This window comes from Pan paniscus, chromosome 2, assembly GCF_029289425.2.
Source record: "Pan paniscus chromosome 2, NHGRI_mPanPan1-v2.0_pri, whole genome shotgun sequence".
Classification (NCBI taxonomy): domain Eukaryota; kingdom Metazoa; phylum Chordata; class Mammalia; order Primates; family Hominidae; genus Pan; species Pan paniscus.
This window is the reverse complement of record NC_085926.1, coordinates 106419646-106439219: the sequence shown is the minus strand read 5'-3', so window position 1 is coordinate 106439219 and position 19574 is coordinate 106419646. Positions and strand designations below refer to the sequence as shown.

The window sequence follows — 19574 nt, the reverse complement described above, 5'->3', positions numbered from 1 at the left end:
TAGCCTGGATAACAGAATGAGGCCCTGTCTCAAAAAAAAAAAAAATGGGTAATGCACAGCCTTCTATGTTAACTTATGCAATTTTTTTTCTTTTTGTTACCTGAAATGCATGCCTTTCCAAAGGTACCTTATAATATCAGTGGTTGGCTGGAAAAGAACAAAGACCTCCTTAATGAAACAGTGGTAGCTGTATTTCAGAAGTCTTCCAACAGACTCCTGGCGAGCCTTTTTGAAAATTACATGAGTACTGACAGTGGTGAGTCATCCAATCTTCCTTGATTTTTCAGCCTCAGAATGGAACCCATGGCTGCCTCAGCTTTTGCAAAAATTCTTGCTTCTTTCCTGTGATATGTTTCTGCTCCCTGTGGTCTGAGTCGTCCCCTCTTATTAGTCTTTCTGTCTTCAGGCTGGGGGTTCTTCAGGGAGATGGTACTAGTGCTCTAAGATAGATTCAAGAAGTCTGTTCCTGGCCTGCTTTTGTCTTCTACTTCACCTAGCTACAAAGGGAAAACAAAAAACATGTTTTGATGAATGATTTTGGGGCAATAACTTATTGTCCCAAATATCTATATAACTATATATATATAATTATAGTTATTGCCCCAAATATCTTGGAATATTCTCTTTCACAGCACTCTGTGCACTTAGGGTTATTAGAAGCTTCACGAGGGCAGGGATTATGTCTGACTTGTTCAACTGTAGCCTCTAGCATGCAGCAAATACCTGTTTAACAGGCATTCTATTCTGACAACTAATCTTGTTTAGTAGTTTGTAATTTACAAAGTACTGTTAGATACATTATCTTACTCATTTCTTACCTGACACTTTAAGATATATACAGAATGTTCCTGTCTTTCCACCTAGCCTTTGCCATGTCGTAGATTTATAAAATCAGGGATCCTACTTAACTTATCACAGGAACAAATATAGAGAAGTTAAGTAGCATCCCTGATTTTACAAATCTACTATATGGCAAAAGGCTAGGTAGAAATATAGACTTCTGTTTTCTAGTTTAGTGCCTATTCTACTCACTGTCTCCCAGGAATAAACAAAACAGAGACAGACAGGCTACATGCATTTAGGATGCAGTGAAAACTTCTGCACCATCATGTGATGGATTTGAAGATACTGAGCCAAAGTTGCTAACACCAGCCTCACTGAACGAAATGCTAACTACATACAGAGGGAAGCTCTCCACGATTTACAGCAAAAGTCACAGATCGACAGCCTCTGAGCAGAAACTGGCCTTCAAACACGTTTTGTTTGGTCCACACAAGTTAAAAAAATCAGATTTCACATGCACATTTGAGTTTCCGTTTTCTTTTGAAAAATGGAAATTCTGGGGAAATAGATAATCTGGCCAGCCTGGGTTCTGATTTCCCCATGGCAACAGTACACCAACTGTTCTTTAAATGGGGTGTGTACTCTCACTTTCGAACATACCCTGCTGTTATCTTACACCCAGCTGCATGTTAACTCCCAGCCCCTATCAGGCTGATTGGTTCTCTCGACTGACATAGGGAATGGAGAGAAAATTTAGCACTTTCTGGCTTCATCAGCACATGATGACATAATTCTGGAACATGCCTGAAATCCTCTGGGCCTGCCTCAAGAAGAGATGGAAGCTACTGTGTCTGGACCCGGCTAATCTTCAGGCAGTACATTTGCCTGATTCTAATAGCTGCTAAAGTACCTCTGAGAAGTCTATTTGATAGTAGCCACATAAGCTTATGACTCCCAGTTGAGTAATTCTCTGATCATAAGAGATCAGAGAATGGTTTGGGCAGAGAATTAGAGGAGAAATCGTCTTCTAACTCTTCAGGGTGTGTACTGTGTTCTTTGGAACTAAAAGACAAGAATTGTTCAGAATGGCCTTTTTTTTTATAGCACAGGTTCTTTTTCTTCAAGAAAATGGAAATAGACTTATTATTTTTTATAAATCATGAAAATAAATACATGAATGTTGCTAAAAACACAGACAATATAGAAAAACTGAAAAAAGAACATAAAAATTATCTGTAATCTCATATAGATTAACAAACTGTTTACATTTTGGTATTTACACCTCCCAACATTTTTCATGTTTATAGTCACCTATAACACAGCTGCACTTAAAAAAACATGTGTACATACTCAGGGTCATCATATATAAAATTTAGGCTTTGTAAACTAACTTTTTATCTAAAAACATCCTAGAAATCTTTCCATATAAGTTATATGGATCCACATCATCATTTTAAAAGCTTACAGTGTTTCACTGTATGCATATTCTCTCATAAATTAATCTCCTCTGATGTGCATTTGTTGATGAATTTTATTTTTGCTTAATTTTTTTGCAATGACTAAATAATGCTTCAGTGAGTATCATTGCACAGTTGCCTGATTATATCCTTAAGGAAAAACACTAAAAATATACATTTTGTGATAAAAGACATAAATATTTTGAAGCTTTTGGTAGATATTGCCATATTGTTCTAGAACTCTGGTGAATTTATGCTTCCATCAGTGGGGTAGGATAATGTGATAAAAATGAGCTTTTTACATGTTTTCATCTTTTTCTTTTTTTTTTTTTGGCTAGCTATACCATTTGGGGAGACGAAACGAAAGAAAGGAGCTTCATTCCAAACGGTTGCATCTCTGCATAAAGTAATTTTTAATTACATCTATTCATATATTAATTGCCTCACAATCTGCATATGTTATTATTTAGTTGACATTTCACATCTTCAAATAAGGATAAAGTATCAGGAGCTAGCAAGTTGGAAAAGTTGAAGTTTATGCTGTTATTATCAAGGGCTTTAGAGGACACTGTTGGTTCCCACTTACATCCCCTTTATCATGCCTGCACCCATCTTCCAGCTGATGTGCATATTGGCTCATAACAACTCTGAGTTGTCAGAATTGCACTTAGCCAAAGGGGAAACTAAGCTGCCTCTTTGCCCTCCTCTCCCGACTTTAGCCTCTCCCTTGCCTCAAGGGGGACCACCTATGCTGCAATTGGTGCATTCGTGTTTACAGCTCTTGCTTGCAAGGATCAGACTAAAGCTGAGTCTGAATCATTGCTTTTCTCTTCCCCTGCTGTTCCCAGCTTTCTTCACTCCCTAAAAATCTCTTGAACCAGAATTCCCATCTCAGGTTTGGCTTCTAGAGAATCTGACCTAAGATAAAGGTTTTCCACAGAGAGAGAACTTGAGAAACAATTTCTTTTTTCAAGCCATTTTATTGCCCAGCCATAACTTTGATATTGCTATCAAATTCAAAATAGGTAGAGATGATTCACAATTGAACTATGTCTGTCAAATAAATATTGACTTGCCATAGGAAAGAAATAATGTGCATTTGGTAGGCAGTAAAGAATGTTGAATTCATTATTTTACTGTTAGAATGCATCTTGGCTATGAGATTAAGTTGATAGATTTGGAGACATTTGTGAGGTGGATTGGTGTTTTTAGTGATTTGCAAAGTGATTTTGTGTTTATTATGGTCTCCATTTTAGGAAAACCTGAATAAATTGATGACTAATCTGAAATCAACAGCACCTCATTTTGTGAGATGCATAAATCCCAATGTGAACAAAATACCAGGTAAGAACTAGATTTCTTTGTAATTCACACTAGGAAATAGATTTGATATTAGCTATACTGAATATCTTTTAAAGAAATATTTATTGGTGCCTTTTATATAAGGGTAGAATTTCATATAGAAAAATGAAAATATGTTAAAAATGAGGTCTTTGGAACCTCCTCAATATTGCCATTGAAATGGATGTACAGAAGGGTTTCACAAAGCGGTCTCAATTGGGCAACATTAGAATGTTTGATATTACTATTTAAATTCTTCCTTGAATTTTATGCTGAACATGAATGAGCTCCCATGCCATTGTCTACAAGGACAAACTATAATAAAAATGGAATTGAATAATCAATTAGGGGATTAAGGTAGATATTTCAGCATAAAGGAAGTTATTTGGTCTGAGTTATCTAAATTGACCATAAAGACAGTTCCTAAATCCATTTCTAATTGTTGAGAACACCCTCTAGTCCTCCTTGCCAATGCCAACATCTTCCCTCTTTCTAATAGCATTCATTTTTTTTTTAGTTATGTAACTCTGGGTAGTGGCTATCTTTTGATCAGTGAATAGTGGTAGGGGGATGATGTGATAGGTGGATGGTAGTGATTTTTTTTTTAATGTTTTCAATTCCCCAAACAAGGGTTTTACCAAAATTAACTACATGGATTGCTTTCCTTACTTCATGAGCTTGAAGATTCCCAGCCACCTCTTTGGAGTTACTGGCCCCTCTGGAGCTTGGTTTGGAGGCTGTCAGCCTCCAAGGAATGTATATGACAAGCCCTATGTCTTTGGAGCACTAACCACCCTAATAATACATAGCCAGATGTTGCTGGTTCTGATCTCTGAGGTTCCGTAGTATCTTGCATTTTTATTAACCTCCTGTAATTAAGACCCCAATCCTGACAGTCTATGGCCTATTTTGGGAAAGTGTGATACAAAACAATGATGCTGCAGTTTGAGTTTCTGCGATACAAATACTTTCATGTTCATTCACGGCTGTATGTTTGTGCCTCATTGTTTCCTATCAGCTGGGTTTCTGGATGTGTCTAGGGACACTGCTTCCATCTAGCAAGGAATCTAATTAGCTGAGTTCTATTTTGGAGCAATTCTGTTACCTATTAGAGTTGCTTCCCGTCGAGTCAACTTGGATTTCAGCAGGTTTGTTTTTTTTCTTAAAGTCATAAGACAAAATCATAAGAAAAGCTTCATGATCTAATCAAAACAGTTATTCATATGTACTTAAAGAGAATGAGTGAGTCTGATGTTAAGGTGTCATAGGATGCTACTCCCTGTACCCCTCCCTTTTTTAAAAAAAATAATTTGAGAAAAGAGTCTTGCTCTGTTGCTGAGGCTAGAGTGCAGTGGCTGAAGTGCAGCGGTATGATCTTGGCTCACCACAATCTCTGCCTCCTGGGTTCAAGCAATTCTTGTACCTCAGCCTCCTGTGTAGCTGGGACTACAGGCATGTACCACCACGCCTGGCTAATTTTTATATTTTTAGTAGAGATGGGGTTTCACCAAGTTGGTCAGGCTGGTCTCGAACTCCTGGCCTCAAGTGACCTGCCCGCCTCAGCCTCTGAAAGTCCCGTGATTACAGGCATGAGCCGCTGTGCCAGCCTACTTGTGCCTTCTTTTTTTTTTCTTTTTTTTTTTTTATTATACTTTAAGTTTTAGGGTACATGTGCACATTGTGCAGGTTAGTTACATATGTATACATGTGCCATGCTGGTGCGCTGCACCCACTAACTCGTCATCTAGCATTAGGTATATCTCCTGATGCTATCCCTCCCTCCTCCCCCCACCCCACCACAGTCCCCAGAGTGTGATATTCCCCTTCCTGTGTCCATGTGATCTCATTGTTCAATTCCCACCTATGAGTGAGAATATGCGGTGTTTGGTTTTTTGTTCTTGCGATAGTTTACTGAGAATGATGATTTCCAATTTCATCCATGTCCCTATAAAGGACACGAACTCATCATTTTTTACGGCTGCATAGTATTCCATGGTGTATATGTGCCACATTTTCTTAATCCAGTCTATCATTGTTGGACATTTGGGTTGGTTCCAAGTCTTTGCTATTGTGAATAATGCCGCAATAAACATACGTGTGCATGTGTCTTTATAGCAGCATGATTTATAGTCATTTGGGTATATACCCAGTAATGGGATGGCTGGGTCAAATGGTATTTCTAGTTCTAGATCCCTGAGGAATCGCCACACTGACTTCCACAATGGTTGAACTAGTTTACAGTCCCACCAACAGTGTAAAAGTGTTCCTATTTCTCCACATCCTCTCCAGCACCTGTTGTTTCCTGACTTTTTAATGATCGCCATTCTAACTGGTGTGAGATGGTATCTCATTGTGGTTTTGATTTGCATTTCTCTGATGGCCAGTGATGATGAGCATTTTTTCATGTGTTTTTTGGCTGCATAAATGTCGTCTTTTGAGAAGTGTCTGTTCATGTCCTTCGCCCACTTTTTGATGGGGTTGTTTGTTTTTTTCTTGTAAATTTGTTGGAGTTCATTGTAGATTCTGGATATTAGCCCTTTGTCAGATGAGTAGGTTGCGAAAATTTTCTCCCATTTTGTAGGTTGCCTGTTCACTCTGATGGTAGTTTCTTTTGCTGTGCAGAAGCTCTTTAGTTTAATTAGATCCCATTTGTCAATTTTGGCTTTTGTTGCCATTGCTTTTGGTGTTTTAGACATGAAGTCCTTGCCCATGCCTATGTCCTGAATGGTAATGCCTAGGTTTTCTTCTAGGGTTTTTATGGTTTGAGGTCTAACGTTTAAATCTTTAATCCATCTTGAATTGATTTTTGTATAAGGGGCAAGGAAGGGATCCAGTTTCAGCTTTCTACATATGGCTAGCCAGTTTTCCCAGCACCATTTATTAAATAGGGAATCCTTTCCCCATTGCTTGTTTTTGTCAGGTTTGTCAAAGATCAGATAGTTGTAGATATGCGGCGTTATTTCTGAGGGCTCTGTTCTGTTCCATTGATCTATATCTCTGTTTTGGTACCAGTACCATGCTGTTTTGGTTACTGTAGCCTTGTAGTATAGTTTGAAATCAGGTAGTGTGATGCCTCCAGCTTTGTTCTTTTGGCTTAGGATTGACTTGGCAATGCGGGCTCTTTTTTGGTTCCATATGAACTTTAAAGTAGTTTTTTCCAATTCTGTGAAGAAAGTCATTGGTAGCTTGATGGGGATGGCATTGAATCTGTAAATTACCTTGGGCAGTATGGCCGTTTTCACGATATTGATTCTTCCTACCCATGAGCATGGAATGTTCTTCCATTTGTTTGTATCCTCTTTTATTTCCTTGAGCAGTGGTTTGTAGTTTTCCTTGAAGAGGTCCTTCACATCCCTTGTAAGTTGGATTCCTAGGTATTTTATTCTCTTTGAAGCAATTGTGAATGGGAGTTCACTCATGATTTGGCTCTCTGTTTGTCTGTTGTTGGTGTATAAGAATGCTTGTGATTTTTGTACATTGATTTTGTATCCTGAGACTTTGCTGAAGTTGCTTATCACCTTAAGGAGATTTTGGGCTGAGACAATGGGGTTTTCTACATATACAATCATGTCATCTGCAAACAGGGACAATTTGACTTCCTCTTTTCCTAATTGAATACCCTTTATTTCCTTCTCCTGCCTAATTGCCCTGGCCAGAACTTCCAACACTATGTTGAATAGGAGTGGTGAGAGAGGGCATCCCTGTCTTGTGCCAGTTTTCAAAGGGAATGCTTCCAGTTTTTGTCCATTCAGTATGATATTGGCTGTGGGTTTGTCATAGATAGCTCTTATTATTTTGAAATACGTCCCATCAATACCTAATTTATTGAGAGTTTTTAGCATGAAGGGTTGTTGAATTTTGTCAAAGGCCTTTTCTGCATCTATTGAGATAATCATGTGGTTTTTGTCTTTGGCTCTGTTTATATGCTGGATTACATTTATTGATTTGCGTATATTGAACCAGCCTTGCATCCCAGGGATGAAGCCCACTTGATCATGGTGGATAAGCTTTTTGATGTGCTGCTGGATTCGTTTTGCCAGTATTTTATTGAGGATTTTTGCATCGATGTTCATCAAGGATATTGGTCTAAAATTCTCTTTTTTGGTTGTGTCTCTGCCCGGCTTTGGTATCAGAATGATGCTGGCCTCATAAAATGAGTTAGGGAGGATTCCCTCTTTTTCTATTGATTGGAATAGTTTCAGAAGGAATGGTACCAGTTCCTCCTTGTACCTCTGGTAGAATTCAGCTGTGAATCCATCTGGTCCTGGACTCTTTTTGGTTGGTAAACTATTGATTATTGCCACAATTTCAGCTCCTGTTATTGGTCTATTCAGAGATTCAACTTCTTCCTGGTTTAGTCTTGGGAGAGTGTATGTGTTGAGGAATTTATCCATTTCTTCTAGATTTTCTAGTTTATTTGCGTAGAGTTGTTTGTAGTATTCTCTGATGGTAGTTTGTATTTCTGTGGGATCGGTGGTGATATCCCCTTTATCATTTTTTATTGCGTCTATTTGATTCTTCTCTCTTTTTTTCTTTATTAGTCTTGCTAGTGGTCTATCAATTTTGTTGATCCTTTCAAAAAACCAGCTCCTGGATTCATTGATTTTTTGAACGGTTTTTTGTGTCTCTATTTCCTTCAGTTCTGCTCTGATTTTAGTTATTTCTTGCCTTCTGCTAGCTTTTGAATGTGTTTGCTCTTGCTTTTCTAGTTCTTTTAATTGTGATGTTAGGGTGTCAATTTTGGATCTTTCCTGCTTTCTCTTGTGGGCATTTAGTGCTATAAATTTCCCTCTACACACTGCTTTGAATGCGTCCCAGAGATTCTGGTATGTTGTGTCTTTGTTCTCGTTGGTTTCAAAGAACATCTTTATTTCTGCCTTCATTTTGTTATGTACCCAGTAGTCATTCAGGAGCAGGTTGTTCAGTTTCCATGTAGTTGAGCGGTTTTGAGTGAGATTCTTAATCCTGAGTTCTAGTTTGATTGCACTGTGGTCTGAGAGATAGTTTGTTATAATTTCTGTTCTTTTGCATTTGCTGAGGAGAGCTTTACTTCCAACTATGTGGTCAATTTTGGAATAGGTGTGGTGTGGTGCTGAAAAAAATGTATATTCTGTTGATTTGGGGTGGAGAGTTCTGTAGATGTCTATTAGGTCCACTTGGTGCAGAGCTGAGTTCAATTCCTGGGTATCCTTGTTGACTTTCTGTCTCGTTGACCTGTCTAATGTTGACAGTGGGGTGTTAAAGTCTCCCATTATTAATGTGTGGGAGTCTAAGTCTCTTTGTAGGTCACTCAGGACTTGCTTTATGAATCTTGGTGCTGCTGTATTGGGTGCATATATATTTAGGATAGTTAGCTCTTCTTGTTGAATTGATCCCTTTACCATTATGTAATGGCCTTCTTTGTCTCTTTTGATCTTTGTTGGTTTAAAGTCTGTTTTATCAGAGACTAGGATTGCAACCCCTGCCTTTTTTTGTTTTCCATTGGCTTGGTAGATCTTCCTCCATCCTTTTATCTTGAGCCTATGTGTGTCTCTGCACGTGAGATGGGTTTCCTGAATACAGCACACTGATGGGTCTTGACTCTTTATCCAGTTTGCCAGTCTGTGTCTTTTAATTGGAGAATTTAGTCCATTTACGTTTAAAGTTAATATTGTTATGTGTGAATTTGATCCTGTCATTATGATGTTAGCTGGTGATTTTGCTCGTTAGTTGCTGCAGTTTCTTCCTAGTCTCGATGGTCTTTACATTTTGGCATGATTTTGCAGCGGCTGGTACTGGTTGTTCCTTTCCATGTTTAGCGCTTCCTTCAGGAGCTCTTTTAGGGCAGGCCTGGTGGTGACAAAATCTCTCAGCATTTGCTTGTCTGTGAAGTATTTTATTTCTCCTTCACTTATGAAGCTTAGTTTGGCTGGATATGAAATTCTGGGTTGAAAATTCTTGTCTTTAAGAATGTTGAATATTGGCCCCCACTCTCTTCTGGCTTGTAGGGTTTCTGCCGAGAGATCCGCTGTTAGTCTGATGGGCTTCCCTTTGAGGGTAACCCGACCTTTCTCTCTGGCTGCCCTTAACATTTTTTCCTTCATTTCAACTTTGGTGAATCTGACAATTATGTGTCTTGGGGTTGCTCTTCTCGAGGAGTATCTTTGTGGCGTTCTCTGTATTTCCTGAATCTGAACGTTGGCCTGCCTTGCTAGACTGGGGAAGTTCTCCTGGATAATATCCTGCAGAGTGTTTTCCAACTTGGTTCCATTCTCCCCATCACTTTCAGGTACACCAATCAGACGTAGATTTGGTCTTTTCACATAGTCCCATATTTCTTGGAGGCTTTGCTCATTTCTTTTTATTCTTTTTTCTCTAAACTTCCCTTCTCGCTTCATTTCATTCCTTTCATCTTCCATTGCTGATACCCTTTCTTCCAGTTGATCGCATCGGCTCCTGAGGCTTCTGCATTCTTCACGTAGTTCTCGAGCCTTGGTTTTCAGCTCCATCAGCTCCTTTAAGCTCTTCTCTGTATTGGTTATTCTAGTTATACATTCTTCTAAATTTTTTTTCAAAGTTTTCAACTTCTTTGCCTTTGGTTTGAATGTCCTCCCGTAGCTCAGAGTAATTTGATCGTCTCAAGCCTTCTTCTCTCAGCTCGTCAAAGTCATTCTCCATCCAGCTTTGTTCCGTTGCTGGTGAGGAGCTGCGTTCCTTTGGAGGAGGAGAGGCGCTCTGCGTTTTAGAGTTTCCAGTTTTTCTGTTCTGTTTTCTCCCCATCTTTGTGGTTTTATCTACTTTTGGTCTTTGATGATGGTGATGTACAGATGGGTTTTCGGTGTGGATGTCCTTTCTGTTTGTTAGCTTTCCTTCTAACAGACAGGACCCTCAGCTGCAGGTCTGTTGGAATACCCTGCCGTGTGAGGTGTCAGTGTGCCCCTGCTGGGGGGTGCCTCCCAGTTAGGCTGCTCGGGGGTCAGGGGTCAGGGACCCACTTGAGGAGGCAGTCTGCCGGTTCTCAGATCTCCAGCTGCGTGCTGGGAGAACCACTGCTCTCTTCAAAGCTGTCAGACAGGGACACTTAAGTCTGCAGAGGTTACTGCTGTCTTTTTGTTTGTTTGTGCCCTGCCCCCAGAGGTGGAGCCTACAGAGGCAGGCAGGCCTCCTTGAGCTGTGGTGGGCTCCACCCAGTTCGAGCTTCCCGGCTGCTTTGTTTAGGTAATCAAGCCTGGGCAATGGCGGGCGCCCCTCCCCCAGCCTCGCTGCCGCCTTGCAGTTTGATCTCAGACTGCTGTGCTAGCAATCAGCGAGACTCCGTGGGCGTAGGACCCTCCGAGCCAGGTGTGGGCTATAATCTTGTGATTCGCCGTTTTTTAAGCCGGTCTGAAAAGCGCAATATTCGGGTGGGAGTGACCCGATTTTCCAGGTGCGTCTGTCACCCCTTTCTTTGACTTGGAAAGGGAACTCCCTGACCCTTTGCGCTTCCCAGGTGAGGCAATGCCTCGCCCTGCTTCGGCTCGCGCACGGTGCGCGCACCCACTGGCCTGCGCCCACTGTCTGGCACTCGCTAGTGAGATAAACCCGGTACCTCAGATGGAAATGCAGAAATCACCCGTCTTCTGCGTCGCTCACGCTGGGAGCTGTAGACCGGAGCTGTTCCTATTCGGCCATCTTGGCTCCTCCCCCCTTGTGCCTTCTTATAGATCATCTGTTTCTATCTGTGAAAGGGATTCGAGTATAGAAATATGGGTATATGATTTAAGTTTATTTCTGTGACCTTGGGCATGGAGTCCTTTTTTTTTTTATTTTTCATGTAATACCATGGTAGGAATTTGTGTTAGGAGATGTGGTCCTTGGCTTGTTTCAGAAGACTTGCTGAGGGCAGGGACAGTGGCTTCTTGGATGGTTTTTCAAAGGCTTCTATTGGACATTGCAGCTGACAGCTGCAGTAGAGCTTCTTTTGATGAACGAGAAGGTGACAGAAGGATGCTTATACTACAGAATAGAATTTAGGCACTCTCATGAAAATAAGGGGAGAATGAAGTCTGGGATGTGGACAAGTCCTTCCTAAGCAAAACTGTAAACAGAATGTTGTGGTTGTGTCCATCTTCCCCTTTCCTTTTATTCTTCCTTGTTCTTATCCCTTCCCCCTCCTGCACGGAGAAGGCAGTTCTCTTTTGTGTTCTTATCACCCTTTCTGGCTGGTTTTGGTTGGCAAATGAACGTAGAGCAGCCGTTTACATTCTAGCAAAAAATGTAATCTTTTTGCCTTCCAAGAATATTTGCTTATAAACATCTCATCTGACTGTGAACTAAGGGGCTTGTTCCATGTTAAAGGAATTTCAGGGAAATCATATTTGGAGATGCCTACATAATAGGATGATTACTGTGAGTACTATCAGGCCATAAGTGAGTGAACATCTATGACCTATCATGTGGAAACTATCCAATTCAGACTTTCTTTTTAACCCAAGATGCAGCAATTGGTTCAAAATCTGGGCCAATAATTTTTTTTCAGGCACAGATCCACCGTGACTCTTTTTTTTTTTCCAGGTATACTGGACCCTTACTTGGTTCTACAGCAGTTGCGCTGTAATGGTGTCTTGGAAGGGATTAGGATATGCCGTGAAGGTTTTCCAAACCGACTGCAGTATGCTGATTTTAAACAAAGGTAAACCTACATTCTAGGATCCAAGAAGCCTGAGGCAGTTCATTCTGTTTTCCTCCCTTTCCGAGTGTTTAGGCATGCATTGTTTGTTTGGTTGATGTCCTCCAGATTACAAATCGATGTGTTTTGGTGGTGGGAAGATATATGATGACAGAGTTCCATTATTATTTCCCCTTAAATCCAACATCCATGTAACTGTAATATACTTAAATCTCTATTAACAAAGATAATAGACCCACATATAGAAGAAATATATACAGAAGAAACATATGGAGGCTGAACTGAATCTCTGAAATGTTGTGTATACTTAATCGTAGCTGCTATCCAAGCAGGCTGTGGCTTTACTAGCAAGCCCCTGAAAGGAAGGAAGCCAGCAGGGTGTATGGCAGGAGGCAGGAGCGGCATCTTTTCTATTTCCTGGATTCTAGAAGTTTAAATTATAGGTCATCAAATCAATTAGAGCAAAGTTTGGTAGAGTAAAAAGGGGCATATTTCTTGCTTTAGAATTAGGAGGCATATTTCTTGTTTTCCACCAACTCACCAACAGGGTAAAGGAATCCTGGAAAAGACATTTAATGTCTCTGCTTTTCAGTTTCCTTATCTATACAGTAGAGATACTTATTCTTTCCTCCCTCCCTCTCTTTCCTCTTCCAATCCTGCCCCTGCCTAATTGAGCAATCAATCAAATGAGGTTGCCTCTAAAGCAATATGAAAAGTACAAACTATTATACCAATGCAAGGGATTATTGCTTGTACCCTCATTATTGTTACTAAGAATCTTGTGAAAATTGAACATATTAGTAACAGAGATAAAAATCTATATCTCCTTTCACCTCATTTGTCTAGATTAGTCTTTATTTGAATAATATGATTTCCCAAACTCATGATTTTTTCTTTATTTTAAATTAGGTACTGCATTCTGAATCCAAGGACCTTTCCAAAGAGCAAGTTTGTGAGCAGCAGAAAAGCAGCTGAAGAATTACTTAGCTCCTTGGAGATAGACCATACCCAGTACCGATTTGGAATCACTAAGGTAACCAGAAAACTGCAAAGAATGCATTTGGAGACGAATTGGGGGAAGACTGTGTATCTTAAAATACCTGTGAATGCTCAATTATAAGGCATTCTTCAGCTCTCATGACCATAAATATCACAAACAGATCTTAGTTGAAGGTGAAAACTTTGGTGCTGTTTGAGAAAAATATTCAATGTTTTTTAAACCTCAGTTTTGACTACATTTACATTTTTATAATTAGTCAACTAAGCAAATTTGTGTCAAGATATAAAATACTGAATTAACCTGATGTTATGAGAAAATGTGTATATATCAGAGCTAGAAAAAGGTGAATCAGCTTCCTAGAGCTAATGGCTTGTCTGTGTGTGAACTGATTCATCCACCATATTCTTTCAGGGACAGTATTCTCTTAGGGACTAATTTTTCTGAGGAATTTAAAACTTTAAAGTTAACCCACTATCAAAAAATTAATCCAAAACCAACTTCCTTAAATGTGATTCCCTAAATTCTACTTCATCTTAGATGATATTGGCATGACTCACATATTTTGGGAAACTTCTAACTTATCAATAGATTTGGTGTTAGCTGGCAGTCAACATCAGTTTGTTCCTAATGACATTCATATAAGGAACAAATGATTTGAAGGAGAGTTAAAAAATTCAGGATAAAGACCTCATAGAATTAGAACTCTGTAGGATATGGTTATAAAATGTTGACTCCCATATTTTGAGTACCTGAGAATCAGTTTCTGCTGTTTATTGTTTCTGCTGATTTTCACTGATGATGCCTTCCTTCCTTGTGTGTTTAGTTATTTTTACTGTATACTATTCATCTGGGCCAAGATTGACATGAAGCAAGTGAAGCTCCTAAGGCACAAATTTCAAAGAGGCTCTCATTCTCAGGGTTGGGCAAGTGAGGTTGAAAGGCACACACTCTCAGGGCACTCTCACACTTAGTGCCTCCATAAAATGTGTGCTTTAGGCACCTCACTCATTCCACCTTGTTTGTTAGTAATCATTCTTGAAAAAATACTTTTGTGGATTATTTGATGCCTAGACAAAAGTACCTTACTCTAGAACAGAGGTCAGCAAACTATGGCCCAAGAGCCATGTCCATGGACTGTTTTTTCAATATATGGCCCACTAGCTAAAAATGGTTTTAGATGGTTCACGAATTGTTTAAAAAACAAGAATATCCTACAGAGATTGTATATAGCCCATAAAGCCTAAAAATATTTACTATCTGATCCTTCACAGAAAATGTTTGCAGAACCCTACCTGGTACTTTGGCGCACTGCATGCCTGAGCCCATCTTAAAACTTAAACCAGGTTCCCTAAACAATTGAGACATTATTAATAGATAAGGGGAAGAATAGTTTAAGTTCTTAGGCAAACAATAGAACCACATGATTTAATAACTTTTTTTTTTCACATTTCAGATTTATAAAATCAAACTTTCTAAGAAGTAGATTTTACACATTAAATAAAACTTACAAGAAATGGAATTGATACAGTTATCCCTAGGAACACAACAGTTGCTCACAGGATCATTTAATAAACATTTGCTGAATACCCATTATCAGTGGAGCTAACATCTGACTTTTCCTTTAGGTGTTTTTTAAAGCTGGGTTTCTGGGCCAACTGGAAGCAATAAGAGATGAGAGACTATCTAAAGTCTTCACATTGTTCCAAGCCAGAGCACAGGGCAAACTGATGCGAATCAAATTCCAGAAGATTCTGGAAGAAAGGTATTATATGCCCACCCTGCTCCCCAACTGCTAGGGTAATAGTGTGCCTCAACCAGTGCAACTAATCTCATTGCCTTATAGTAGGTCAAGAGCTGCCTCCTCTGCTTAGGCTGGGTCTTAAACATTTTTAAATCATGATATAACAAAAGGACAGAGTGCAAAGGGCTTTTATTGCCCTATTCAACCAAGTATAAGCATAATTCAGATATTTCTTGTCATGCTTTCAGGCTTCCCTTTGAGAGAGATATTTATGTTCTGAGAAGTCTGGATCTCTGAGAGTGGTGTGACTCACAATTTATATCAGAAGCAGACCTGGAAAGGTTTGCATATATCCCACAGCCAACTCTTTGGGGAAGTGTGCTTCGAAGACCGAGGTGTTCTGACCCCTTTGTTACCTCCCCTGGGTCAGAAACTGTGGCTCTTGTTGACATGTAATCATAACTTTCTTACTTTATTTCAGACAAGTTCACTAGGGACATTTATCACCATGCTTGTACATTCTTAGGCATTGGTTTTGTCTATTGTTTAATAGAATCATGGAAAGCAAGCTAGCAAAATCTCCAAACAAAGGGACTGTGAGCAAGGGATGCTGAAGTTGTATTTACTTTTTCGTTAGCATATATTGTCTTCTGAAGAAAGGTCTACAGATCTTGGTGTAACTTGTTTAATTGACAATTTGTTAATTCTGTTTTTTCCCAAGAGAAAAAGATTATTACATGGTGATGTCAAAGATATTAGAGAGATGACTCTTAAGGGTCTTCTGTGACTCTCATATAGTGGTCAATGTGGTATGGGAGTTTGGGGGTCACAGAACATGGCTTCTAGGACCAGTTGTGTAAACTTGAGTAAGATTCTGAATTTCTCCATAGTTTACTTTCTTCATGTCTAAAGTGAAGCCTTTATGATCCATTCTCTCTAAATCATGACTTCAAAAGTTATTGTGAAAGATCTCAAGTAAATAAAAAATTCAGAAAATACTATAATGCATACTCATGGAGCCATCATGAAGATATATCCATTCTTAACATTATTATTATTAATTTGTTATTTTTGTAGAAACAGGGTCTCCCTATGTTGCCCAGGCTGGTCTCGAACTCCTGGGCTCAACAATCCTCTTGCCTCAGCCTCCCAAAGTGCTGAGATTACAGGCATGGGCCATGGCACCCAGCCAACTCAACATTTTTTTTCTGTAATTGCTAACAACATTTAAAAAAAGTAACATATATAGTTGAAGCCTCCATATAGTTCTGCTGTAATCCAAGTCTTACCTTTTCCTTCTCAGATCCTGAGTTTGTGTTTCTCATTCCATGTTTTATATATGTTATATAAAAGTATGTTTTCATACCTTTACTTACTCGATATGCAGATATCCTTAAAATGTGACATGATTTTACATGTGCTTAGTCTTCATGTAAATAATATTTTGTATATATTGTCCTGAAGTTTGTCTTTTATATTCAGTATTATTCTTTGAAATATATGAATGTTAATGAATCTAGGGCTAGATTATTGATTTTAACTGCTGTATAGTGTTCCATTATATAAATATATCATAATTTATTTCCTTTTTTTTTGTTGCTACTAACTTCTGCAGTGATATTTTTGTAAATGTCTCCCCATTCATATACATAAGAGTTTCTTGAGGGCATCATTACTCAAAATACTCCATTTTCTGATAACAATTTGTGGATAGCAGCTGGTCTGAGGCACACACTTTGAGTGGCACTTCTCTAGGGCATGAATTAATAATAGGTTTTAGGTCACACACAACTGCAATTTTGCAAGATGTTGCCAAATTGCTTTCTAATATACCATACTCTCCACCAGCAATGTATGAGAGTCCCCTTGTCCCATGTTCTCACCCACTTGTGGTATATCAGCCTTTAAAAACTTTTGCCAAATGTCTTCATATTTCTGACTTTGGGGAAAGCTATCATTTCCCTTTAACAAATGATGTTTTCTGTAGGTTTTTTTTTTTTTTTTTTTGTAGAAATGACTTATTATATGAAGGACATTCCTTCTATTTTATTTTGTTAAGCATTTTTATCAGGAAATTATTTAATCATTTATCTGCATCTATTGAAACAATCACATGGTTTTTCTGAATTAATCTATAAATGTGTGGAAATATATTAACAGATTTTAAAAAATGTTAAACTTACTTTGGTTAAGAAATATTTTCATACATTGATGGGTTTGATTGTAATATCACCATGAGATTTTTGCATCAATATTCATGAATAAGATTGGCCTGTAATTTTCTTTTCATCTGCTATGTTATCTGAATTTGAATCAAGGTTATCTTAACCTCATAAAACAGTTGAAGAATGTTTTCTCTCTTCAAAACATGAACCAGTTTATAACTGGTCTTTGAATCTTTGGTAGACATTGCCAGTAAAATCATCTGGATCTGGTGTTTCTTTTGTGATAGATTTTATATTTTGATTCAATTTATTTATTGGTTACATGTCTAATGAGATATTTTCTTCTTGAATTAGTGCAGGAAAGCTTTCTTTTATTAAAAAAATTTTACATTTCTTTTGAATTTTTCAATTTGATCAATTTTTATTTTATTTTTTATTTTATTTTATTTTTTGAGACAGAGTCTCTCTCTATCGTCCAGGCTGGAGGGCAGTGGCATGATATCGGGTCACTGCAACCTCTGCCTCCCTGGTTCAAGTGATTCTTGTGCTTCAGCCTCCTGAGCAGCTGGGATTACAGGCGTGTGCCTCCACGCCTGGCTAAGTGTTGTATTTTTAGTAGAGATAAGGTTTCACCATTTTGAGCAGGATGGTCTCAAACTCTTGGCCTCACGTGATCTGCCTGCCTTGGCCTCCCAAAGTGTTGGGATTACAGGCATGAGCCACTGTACCTGGCCTTATTATTTTTAAATCTCTACTGTATCTCTAATTCTATTCCTAGAGCATAATCCTAAATTATTTATATTTCTAGAGTATTATCATTTCTAGTATTTTTTTGTGGCTTCTCTCCTTTTTCTTGAACATTCATGCCATATCTTTATTTAGTCTATTTAATAAATCACTTAAACTTTTTTCTAGATCATTAATTTCTGATCTTACCTTTATTCTTTCTTTTCTTCTACTTTCTTTGTGTTTATTTTTTTCCTTTTTCTAACTTTATTCAGTTATCATTGACAAAAATTGTATATATGGTGTATAATCTGATGTTTTGATATATGTAGGTATTGTGAAATGATTACCACAATCAAACTGATTAATCATCACCTTACAAAGTTATCTTTTGTGTTTGTGGTGAGAGCATTTAAGGTCTACTCTCTAAGCAAATTTCCAGTATACAATACAGTATTATTAACTATGGTTACCATGCTGTATATTAGATCCTCAGAACTTACTCATCTTGCATAACTGAAACGTTGTGTCCTTTGAGCAACATCTCCTCATTTTCCCCATGCCCTGGCTGCTGGTAACCACCATTCCACTCTCTACTTCTGTGAGTTTGACTTTTTTAATATCCCACATATGAGTGAGATCATGCTGTATTTGTCTTTAAGTGCCTGGCTTATTATACTTAGCATAATGTCCTCTAGGTTAACCCATGTTGTCACAAATGACAATGTTTTCTTTTTTAAGGTTGAATAATATTTCAGTGTATATTTATGCCACATTCTCTTTATTTATTTGTCAATGAACACTTAGGTTGATTCCATATCTTGGCTATTGCAAATAATAGTACAATGAACATAGTAGTGCAGATATGTCTTCAAAATTCTAATTTCATTAGTATTTTGAAATATTAATGGGATTGATAGATCCTATGGTAGTTCCATTTTTAATTTTTTGAGGAGCCTTCATACTGTTTTCCATAATGGCTGTACCAATTTACATTCCCATCAACAGTGTACAAGGGTTCCCTTTTTCCACATACTTGCCAACTCTTATCTTTTGTCTTTTAGTAGCCATTCTAACAGGTGTGAGATGATATCTCATTGTGGTTTTGATTTGTATTTCCCTGATAATTAGTGATGTTGAACATTTTTTCATATATTATTGGCCATTTGTAGTCTTTTGAGAAATGTCTGTCAGGTCATTGCTGATTTTTAATGGGGTTGTTTTCATGCTATAGAGTTGAATTCCTAATAAATTTTGAATATTACCCCTTTATTGCATGTATAGTTTGCAAATATTTTCTCCCATTCCGTAGGTTGTCTTCTCCTTGTTTATAGTTTCTTTTGCTATGCAGAAGCTTTTTAGTTTGATGTAATCCCATTGTCTATTTTTGCTTGTGTTGCCTTTGATTTTGGGGTCACATTAAAAAAAATTGCCAAAACCAATGTCAAGAAACTTTTTCCCCAAGTGTTCTTCTGGTAATTTTACAGTTTCAGATCTTACATTTAAGTCTTTAGTTCATTTTGAGTTCATATTTGTATATGGTGTGAGATGAGGATCCACTTAGTCTTCTGCATGTGGATATCTAATTTACTAACCCCATTTATTGAAAAGACTGTCCTTTCCATACTGTGTGTTTTTGGCAACTTTATTGAAGATCAATTAACCATAAATGCATAGATTAATTTCTGGGTTCTCCGATCTGTTCCATTGGACT

At 38.2% G+C, this 19574-nt stretch overlaps 1 protein-coding gene across 1 annotated transcript in view; it reads left to right on the top strand.

Annotated features, from left to right (window-relative positions):
* The window catches only part of MYH15 (myosin heavy chain 15), a 138154-nt gene that overhangs the window by 47398 nt on the left and 71182 nt on the right, over positions 1-19574 (top strand). The window contains exons 16-21 of the mRNA XM_034957056.3: positions 124-256; positions 2579-2646; positions 3497-3584; positions 12114-12231; positions 13138-13261; positions 14854-14990. Of these exons, the coding sequence (XP_034812947.2) occupies positions 124-256; positions 2579-2646; positions 3497-3584; positions 12114-12231; positions 13138-13261; positions 14854-14990 (668 nt within the window). The remainder of the gene's footprint in view (positions 1-123; positions 257-2578; positions 2647-3496; positions 3585-12113; positions 12232-13137; positions 13262-14853; positions 14991-19574) is intronic.